Source organism: Merops nubicus, unplaced genomic scaffold (assembly GCF_000691845.1).
Source record: "Merops nubicus isolate BGI_N331 unplaced genomic scaffold, ASM69184v1 scaffold11503, whole genome shotgun sequence".
In the NCBI taxonomy this organism is placed as follows: Eukaryota; Metazoa; Chordata; class Aves; order Coraciiformes; family Meropidae; genus Merops; species Merops nubicus.
In genome coordinates, this window is record NW_008598287.1 from 48,081 (window position 1) to 58,402 (window position 10,322).

General features: G+C 39.1%; 1 protein-coding gene across 2 annotated transcripts in view; it reads left to right on the forward strand.

Moving 5' to 3' along the window:
* The window catches only part of ELF1 (E74-like factor 1 (ets domain transcription factor)), a 40,547-nt gene that overhangs the window by 20,057 nt on the left and 10,168 nt on the right, over positions 1–10,322 (forward strand). For both annotated transcript variants that reach the window (XM_008937002.1, XM_008937003.1), the window contains exons 5-7: positions 3,113–3,196; positions 6,017–6,209; positions 7,311–7,778. In XM_008937002.1, coding sequence (XP_008935250.1) covers positions 3,113–3,196; positions 6,017–6,209; positions 7,311–7,778 — 745 coding nt within the window. The remainder of the gene's footprint in view (positions 1–3,112; positions 3,197–6,016; positions 6,210–7,310; positions 7,779–10,322) is intronic.

The following is a 10,322-nucleotide window of genomic DNA, read 5'->3' on the forward strand; positions in this document are numbered from 1 at the left end:
CCCGAGAATGCTGCTGGGGAAATTACTGTGCTGTGTGCGGTGCTCTGAGATAACCAACTGCAAGAGGAGTTTAAACAGTTGGGTTTTTATTTGTGCTGTTCTTCTTTTTAATGTTGGCTGCTATGCAGGTCAAAACAAGCAGCCACTGTCTGCCAGACATTTAACCTCTTTGGCTTGATGCTTTCATACCCTCTTTTGTGTTGCGCTTCTGCTTACTCCCACTCCTTCCTCCTCCCTAGCTGTAGGGTAGAGCACTAGTTGCTTCACAGCAAACGTGGTTGGTTTTTGACAGTTATCTGATAGAAAAAAAAATACTAGAAAAGATGAAGTTCAGACTTCATGAAGAAGGGAGTATGGTCTAAGTGACGCTGAAGTGTAACATCAAAATGTCCCGGGATTTGTAAGGCATTGGTGAACAACAGTTGCTACAAAATGTTATTAATTTTGTAGTGCAGTTTAGGATCATGTGCAGTGTGCGTGCGGGGTCTTTTGTTGTCTTGTGGCACCGCAAAGGACTGTGGTCATTTTGCCCTATCCATACCACTCATGATTTTATAGGCCTTTAGCATATATAACGCATCAGCTAAACTTGCAGGGTTGCACTGTGCAGAATGTTGCCAGCTAACTGAGCCAGAGTGGCACTGCCGAGCAGAGCTCTTCCATGAAAACGTTCTCCAGAAGTGATGGGGAGATTTCACTTCCTTTCCTTGTGGGTCTTGTTGCTGCACCAGGAGAGCTGTATCCACCCATCTGCTCAACTCCAAACCCATGTTCAGCGTGATGTTTGTACTCATGAATATCTGAGCACTGAGCTGCCAAACTGTGGATCAGAAAGACGGGAAAAACAAAGGGATGCCAGAGAAAGAAACTTGAAAATTTGCTAAACTAATGCCTTTAGTCCCATTTTTGCTCTGGGAGGTATCTGGCAGTAGGCGGTCACATAAGTTATATACTGTTTGTTACGTTTTCATGTACATTATATGTTTTTTAAACAAAACCCACTGAAAACAGTGCAAGAAAGTGTATTGAACTTTTCCTGGTGTGGTATAAAATGTTTAATCAGGATGAGCATCTCATTGTCTAAATATCACATTAATTTGTAGCATGAATTTCTAACCTGAAGTGGTTTTGCAACCATGGAAATAGGAAAGTGGAAATACCAACTATAAATTCAATTAGCTGTACAAAATTACGGTAGCTCCACACAGGCTTAGCTCTTGCACATTCTTCATCCTTCCTCTTTGTAAAATTCTCTCCTAAAAAGGAGTTTAGTGAGGTACTCTGAAAGGTAACAACGTCATACTCTATTGAACCAAAGGAGGAAGCGTGCTAATGCTTAGTGTGCTTTCAGAAAATATCTTCTTTTAAACCAAAGGAAAAATATCTTGTGTGTCTCTGTTAACTGTGTGTGTGATGGTATCAGCACCTGGAGATTATAGCTCAGCGTAGTCTAAAAGCATCACCTTAAGTATCTCTAGCCTAGATACAGAGCAGCAACATCAATACCTTTCCATAGAGTTTCACATTCTTCACTGATTCCTGATTTTGGATGGGTTTCTGGTAGAGAATTGCCCAAACAGGATGTCTTGAAGTTGTCTAGACTGAAGTAAGAGACCTTAGAATTGCTGTACAAGTAGTATTCATTTTTGGTAGCCTAGGTTATCGCTAATCAGAAGTGCATAAATTATATGTGTTCAGTACTTGGGTTTCCTGAAGTTGACTGGCAGTACCTCAATCATGACCTAACTGAGCCCTCATCCACTTAATTTTCTTTTAAGATCTGACCTCATTTGAACACAAGGTAATTAATGGCATCAAAATAAGACTCCCCACTCCTTAATGGCTTATATTTACACCTGTACAAGAGGGGAGACAAGACGAGCACCCAACCCAACAGTCTTCTCATAACACAACTCTAAGGGAGAAAAGCCATTAGCCAAACCTATCCTGAGGGACTTCTTTTGCAGTAGAAGCTGTTCTATACAAGAGTGACTTCATCTAGACATTTTTAGTGAAAACAGACATTTCTGGAAACAATGGTGAGTGGAACAAAACTGCTAAAAATATACTCCAGTAGTTCTTTATCCTTTCATATGATGAGATATGAAAGAAAAACATGTGAGATTTCATCCCTCCCTTCTTCATTCAAACAAATCAAGGAAGATATCACTGGCCAAGGTGATGGCTAAAGTTTGTCCCATCCTCAGTCATGAATCCAGGCAGAATAGAAGCCAGAGAATTAGAGGATTCCAGGTGTTACTAGTTTCCTCATTGTAGCTCTCTCAACTAGTTATCCCTTGTGGTGGATAATCCACCGTGCAATGGATAAGATCCTTGCAGGGGATGAGAACTAATAAAAGAATAGGTTTTATATTGAAAAATACTTCAGCATGACTTATATTTTTTACTTCAACTATGTTTAGGTAGTTGATTTCTCAACATTTTCAAATGAGTGCTCTTCATTGTTGTCATCAGTTGTAACTAGCTTCCTTTCAGTCTTCCTCACCAGATAGAGCCGCCACACTTACCACTTTAAAATTCGCTGTTTTCTCAGAGCCCGTTACCGGTTCTGCTGGTCTCAACAAACAAACAGGTGACTTCCCTTCACCTGTAGCCAATGTTGAGAAAGGTGTAAAAGGCAATAGGACTGAAAAATGTGTTCTTCACGTGACAGTGTAGTTTGCTGCTGTCAGTGGAGACTTCTAATCTACTAAACAATCAGACAATCTTGTTTTATCCCTATATTCCATTTTGGTGATCAGTGAGCAAGATAGTGCTCTGTATTTTGTCTGGCTTTTACTTTTTAAACTCTTGACTGCTTCTTGTCATTTTATATGCTCTGACAAGTACCCAAAAAGGCACAGAATTTTCCAAGGTACGTGGGCTTCAAAAAAATGAGCATAAACTTTACTAGAAGTATGCTAAGAGCGTAGGGAGTACAATCCCACTGTAGAAATTGAAGAAGTTCAGCATAGAACTGAGCTCCTAACTTACTAGAAATTGAGTCTTTTCTGACTTGGGGAAACAAATCTCTTCCCTTTTTAGGTCCTTGTTCTTTTTTATATAATTCTTTTTTTTAAGTTGCAGTTGACTTATTGGTGGTTTATTTCAGGGAAGAAGCCAAAACCGTCTCGTCCTGAGTCGCCTACTACAACTCCAAACATATCTGTGAAAAAGAAAAATAAAGATGGGAAGGGTAAGTCAAAGAGTTGTCACTGAAGCTTTTAAAAGACCATTTTTTCTGAGCAACCTGTAAAAAAAAAAAAAAAAAAAAAAAATCACTAGCTCCCTTGTGATGTAAAACCAGGTCTTATGCCCAGGGGTGGTTAACATCTCACCCTAAAGCAAATAAGAAATTAGTCCACGAGATTTCTTGGTGAAATACCCAGTTCCCAGGGAGAACAACATATTTGTCACTTCAGTTGCAAGGGTTCTTGGAAACTCTTCAACCCCCTGCAGAGGCTGCTGCATTTTGAGTGAAGGCTTGGGGAGCACTTTGCATTGTATTAGTGCTTCTCGGGCTGTGGTTATTTTCACAGATGATCTTTGAAAATGTTTTCCATCTGTGTCTGTCTAATTGTGCATGAGGAGCTAATCGAGGCTGCCAGTTGGCAGCAGGAAGTACCAAGCCCTGAATTTTGAGGAAAGTCATAACGCAGCTTGGAAGACTTGGGCAGAAAACTTGGGGCTTTGATACTTCTTTCATTCCTTTTTGTGTGTAAGAGGAAGAAAGACAATAAATAGCACATAGCTGATACAATAAATCATTTCCTTCAGACTGAACTGTTCCGTAGTGCCTGTCGGTTTTGTCAACAGCTCCATTGCTTTGCTGTTGGGTCCAGGACCCACAGCTGTGCCCAGGCTGGCATTTGAATGGCAGCCTGATGCTCTGGCCCCACTAAATTCTGCTGGGCTCAGAGGGAGCTGGAGATGAGCCTCCCCTGTGTCCCCACAAGTGCCTCCACACATGCCTAGGGACTGATGTGTTGGCATGCATGCAATTCTTGCCAGGACAGAAGTCTAGCCAAACCTGGAAGGTGAGGGCTTAAGAATGTCAGACTCTCTTGAAATCAGAAGAACTCCCATGCTGACACATAAATATGTTTTTCTTTCTTCAGAAGAGGGATTTTCTGCAGGAACAGGCAAAAAGAACCTGTTGGCAAGTGATAAATATGTAACAGGCTAATGCCAGCAATTTTGAGTATGCACTGAAACTGCTGCCTGTTATGAAAAGAGCTACAACAAAAGCTTTTTTTTTTTTTTTTTTATTGATGTAAAGGGAATATTAATGTAACTGACCATGGCAGGGAAGCAGCTAGAAAATCATGAAGAGTTTTGTCTCTCAGTATCTACAGCGTTGAGCTAGGGGGAGCATGCGTGCTGAAATACCAAGCCCTCTGTATAATTCTTTGCATGGAGATGTATGGGGAAAACTGAGTTTTTGACATATTTCTTGTACTGTGACTCAGAGTAGGTTAACAAGTCTGCCTGTGAGTAAAGCAAGTATGCTTTTCACAGTCAGTCCTCCTCCCAGTGATTTTCAATGGCTAAGCAATGATAAATTTTCCTATTGTCTTGATGCAGCTGTGCATTTTTAGTGTAGACTACACCAAAAGCACCCTGGGTTGTATGGTAAGTGGCTGGGAGTACTCTCACTGCTGGCCGACCTTGTGTCTTGCCTGAACAGTTTTACCAGGTATCCGAGGGCTGGGTTAGTTGCAAGGGCAGTGGTTTTTCTTTAGGGATGCTCACTTTTGAAGTTTCTGCCTCTTGAAGGAGCTGCTAACATTTTGTACTGCCCATGCTGAAGACTTTGCTGAGTATTTTCAAAATATAGATTATAATACAGTTGGAGTTTTATAATACAATATGGGAGTTTTAATTTGTAAGACACCTCCTCTTGTTGAAAAAAGTTCAGACAGGTGGTTATTAAAGTTTAAAAAACTGTCAGGTGAAATTGAAGCTAACAAAAGAGATCCTGTCACCTTGTGATGTGGTGGGCATCATTTTTTGTGAAAATTCAGAAATCTGTGTGCACTGTCCTTGCTGTATTTTTGCACAGCTACTTGTGGGAGGTGATACTTTGATATAAAGTTTTTTTTATTCCATTCTCAGACTAACAGCATGTCACGAAGAAGCCTATGTGCAGGTTCAAGTGCCCAAATGCACATCAGACACCAAAAGCCTTAAAATAAGCAGGAAAAAGGTCTCATTAGTTATACGATTTTAGACTCCTTAAATGTGCTTTTAGAAAGAAAAACAAATGCCAATTTTGTAGTAGTTTTAAGTATTCACACTCTGTGGGTTTAATACTGTTTCTTTATATGTGGTAAGCACTGAAAAGATGTGATGGATTTCCATATAAAAGTTTGTGCCTGCTTGTTTTTAAAATGAAATTTGAGTGTTGTCTGCCAGCAAATGCAGTCACTTACTGAATTTAAAAAAAAAAAATATCTTTCTGAAGCTTATTCTTGAAGGTTTCACTACCTCAGCATATGCCACTGATTGCCCCATAAAATCTAATTGTTAAAAGTAAGTATTTTGTTTAGCATTTTAAAAGATTATAACATTCGCCACAGTTGAACAAAGTAGTTAAGCAAGGGTTTAATTTCCAGCATTTTCAGAGGATGGACCTGAACATGTTCCTATTTGAGGTACAGTGGTGGTGGCTGCTTCTGTAACTGGATTAGGCAGGAGGGCAGTGAACACATGGGTGAGGAACGCTGTCTGTTGTTGGTGGTCAGAACAGGGTGGCTGTAGGTTTGACTAGTACTCGCTTCTGGGTTACAGAGAGTGGCTTGGGTGTTTGGGCACCCAGAGTAAAATGACTGACAAGAATCCCCTTCTGTGCCTTTTCATCACTATTTCCTAGTTTTGATGATATATTACAGTGTATTCCTAAAGGTACTTAGGTACTTTCTTAGTTTTCAGATTATTTAAGTCATTAATAAAATATGATCAACTAATTCTTTTTTTTTTTTTTTTCATTCTGTCCCCCAAAATATTTTTATTTTAGGAAATACAATTTATCTCTGGGAGTTCTTACTAGCACTGCTCCAGGACAAAGCTACGTGTCCTAAATATATCAAATGGACTCAAAGAGAGAAGGGCATTTTCAAACTGGTAGATTCCAAGGCTGTGTCCAGGTTGTGGGGAAAACACAAAAACAAACCTGACATGAATTATGAAACAATGGGTAGAGCTCTCAGGTATGTACATTTTTAATAATATGATGGTTTTGTTGCCTCAGTGTTTGCATATATTAAATGGCTCATCTAATTTGGGTAACAACAGAGGGGAGTTAATATTCTATCAATTTAGGACGTGAAGAAGTTATTTAAACAAAATAAATAATCTAAGTAAAAGTATAACCCTTACTAACCTCAACCGCAAATCAGTCACCTTCAGTCACGGCTTAGACATCTTCAGTGCTGCTGCAAAAAGTGCATCTTCAGAGTCAGCTGCAGGCAAAGAGACTGAAGATTCTAAGCTGCACAAGCCTTTTACATAAAATTTTAATATCTTTCATGCAATAAATCCTGAATTCAGGTGTATTAATTGAAATAATTTTTACTTGTTGCAAATGATCCTGTTCCCAGTGGAAGACAGAGTTGTAAAATTCAGGTCTGGTTGCAATTCTCTGAACTTGCATGTAGAGACAGTTTTAAAACACTTTATCATGAGCCTCTGCCTGTCAGGCTGGTATTTTTCTCATGAAAATGAGTGACTGTGCAAAATCCACGAATTTCCAGTCTTACTTGCTGATGGATGATTGTCTGAGCACCTGTGTTTCTTTAAATTTCTTTTCACCCCTCACCTTGGTGTGCATAATTTCATATGGTCATTTTAATTTGTAAATATAACAGAGGTAGTACTCTGCTGTCCTAGTCCCTTTGCTTTGTTGTAGCTAAAACGTCTGCCTGTGCTCACTGGTGAATAAGCATGAATTCAGGTAACTGAGACAACTGTATGAGGCAGGAGGAGAGTTACAAGTTTCATGCAACTTTTTAAAGAGTATGTGAGTTGATAGCAAAGTTGCCAAGTCACGGAGGAGTTCTCTGGCTTCTCAGAGTTATCTGAGGGTGAAATTCAAAGGTGACAAGAAATACCAGTAAAGTGAAGTTGTTTGCTAAAAAAAAAAAAAAAAAGCAAGGCTATTAAATTGGCCACTCCTTTATCATGAAGAAACTAGGCACTTAAAATTATTGCTGGTCTTATTTTCTAGGGGTCTTGTTGCTTTTTTTGTTGTCGTTTGTTTGTTTGTTTTAAAAAAAACACTGTGTAACTTGGTGTGTGTATGCTTTAAACAGATACTATTACCAAAGAGGAATACTGGCTAAAGTAGAAGGTCAGCGCTTAGTGTACCAATTCAAAGATATGCCAAAAGATCTCGTCTATATAGACGATGAAGATGCAAGCCCCAGCACTGAATCATCAGAGTCATCTCTGCTCTCAACTCCTGTGGCCAATAGAAACCAGTCGAGCAGATCTAGAGCATCCGCAAACACGGGAACAAAGGGAGGATCAACCACAGTGCTAAAAACAGGAAGCTCAAAGCCTGCTAAGCTGAAGGAGCATGCAGAAGTTGCACAGCAGCAGACGCCTGCCTTAACCTCAGAAGTTTTGAGGACAATGCAATCTCCACAGCCAGTGTATCCCACTCAGCTTTTTCGGACACTTCACGTAATGCAGCCGTTGCAGCCCCTCCCGGAAGGACACGGGGCTGTCGCCAGCAGTGTTCCAGAGGATACGTTAAGTCCCTCCGTTCAGAGCATAAGGTAAGAGAATATACAGAAAGTAAACGTATCAATAATAATAAATCCATTGGATGACAGCTAGATGGATTCTTTGTTGTGCTTCAGAATACGCTTGTCTCCCAGTTTGGTTGAAGTGAAATGGTGCCTTTGGCTGGCCCTAGGAACTGGGAGCTAGTACAGATACTGCAGTGTGTACGCTCCTGAGTGCTCCGCCTTTGGAGGGCAGCACATCTTCCCTGCAGTATTAGGCCTGATGCTAGTCCTGCACAGAGAGAGAATACACAACTTCTCTGTAAAATTAGTATCATCAGTTCTGTCCCACAGCAGAGGCAGTAGTTTCCTGGCTTGACTGTTCTACTGACTGTTTGGTGGCTTTGGTTTTGAATTATACATGGTGTGTCTACATGTCCCCTTCAAAAAGATTCTCCCTCTTCCTTCTTAAGACTTTTTTGCTGTCTCTTTTATCTTTTGAATTGTCCCCAGTTACAAGGGGAAGCTCCGTGTCAGCCACTCCGGCATTTTGATGCGGTTACAAGAGCATATTCTTTTGATTTTAGAAAACAATTAACAGCATAACCTCATGGGAGCTGTGTATCTGCAGACTATTTTGGGAGACTTTCCTGCTCCCACGCTTAATTTGTAAGTTGACTGGCTGACACTACACAGTGTTTAAGCATCATCACGGGTCCTTTGCATCTACCTGTTAGTAGCAGCATCCTAACTGAAGAGGCTTTAAAAGCAGTCACTTAAGCCTGGTTTTACCCTAGCCTGAGACATCCCCTGATGGAGCTTGTTCATCTCCACTACAGAAGACATAAACCAAATAAAAGTTCTTGTGATCTAGGCCCTCACGGAAATGTCAGAGCTGTATATGGCAATTCTTGACCTTAAGGCTCAGGAAAGTTTCAGGATTTAATTCAGAAGCTGCACATTCTTAATGAATTATGAACATTGCTTTTTCTTTTTTTTTTTTTAGATTTTCTGTGTTAACAGCACTGTTACAATTGTTATCATTCAGTGCTCCAAAATAGCAAGAATGCTGTTTCCTGCTCCCTTCCTCTATTCTTTTCTTTGAAAATTAGATCCAGAACCACCAATAGGTCTGGAGTGGTATTATCTGGGGTTAACCATGCAATTTTTGCCAGAGTAATTAATGACACTAATGAGACCAAATAATTTCCTTTTCAAAGAAGGTTTTGCTCTCTCATCTCTACTACTAGAGGGAAGCTGTAAAAGCTAGTCAGTTTTTAAAACTCCACTTATATAAAAGGAAAATACACAATAACAATAAGAGCTAGGTTTTTCAGAAGAACTGAAAGAAAAGCTGAAATTGTTTAGATCTGCCTCCAGTGACTGATACAATACAATCAATAAGAAACAACCAAGTAGTTGAGGAAGATGAAGATTTCTATGTAGGAAATGACAATCCAAGACTGTAGCTTCAATCAAGAAAAAATGTTATAATATCTCTTCTTTCTTTGGGGTAAAAGACCCCCAAACTTGAAAATTTTTCCTGGACTTCCTAGCTTGAATCATGTTTTTCTTTTAATTTCATTAAAAATTATACAATGTTTTAATTCATACTGCAATATGAAAAATGCATACTGAAAAGAGCAATTCACTGGTTACTAAAGGGCTGCAAGGGAATAAATACATTAGGCCATGAAAGCAAAAATTTTTTGTAGTTAATGGTAGGCATTGTAAAGCAAGCTGGAAAGAGTTACAATTTTAAAGTAGACAATATATTTTCATTTGTCTTTTAATTCTAAAATGCATGATTTGAAATCAAATTGTGTTTTGCTTATTGTTCTAAACAATGAGAATTAGTTTCAAGACGCACATGGGGAGGGAAGGATTATATTTTATCAAAAGTTGATGTGAAAGGTAATTATGAAGAATTTGGAAAAGAAACAAAACCAAAAAACCCAATGTTTTAGAATTCATTTAGAAAATAATAAAAATCTGCATCAAGGTGATGTCCTGTAAGGGTTTAAAAGTTTAGGGATGAAGCTACTCTATGTAGCACGATCCTATGATTTCAAGGTTGATGAAGGATTTAATTACTTCTGAAAGTTGACTAGGACAATATAGTGAAACAAGTACAGACATAATTGAAGGTATACAGTACCATCTAAGTCAGTAAAATACTATTTAATAAAACATTAGTGTGGGGAAAGTTCAGCAATTTGCCCAGTTAGGTAGCTCTAGGCTAGACCTACATTAGATTATATATCAAAGCCAATATTAATAGTATAGATTGTATAAAAAATGGTAACAAAACCCAGCAGTATCTCTAAGACTTAATAAGGCAGATGGGCAAGACATCCAGCCTAACATCCGGAGAACTGCTCAGTGACATGATGACACCCCTTTATTGCATTATGGTATTTCACAATCAGATCTTGCAATAAGCCTAGGGGACAAAAAGTAGTAGAGGAGGTACCTGTGTGAAGTTCAAATAAAGCAAAAGCCTTAAAGCCTCAGAGTTCTGTATTGTATTGGTTCTAATCTGCTGTCTGTAACTTAAAACATTATACCACAAAGTCTTCAATTATACTTTCCCTA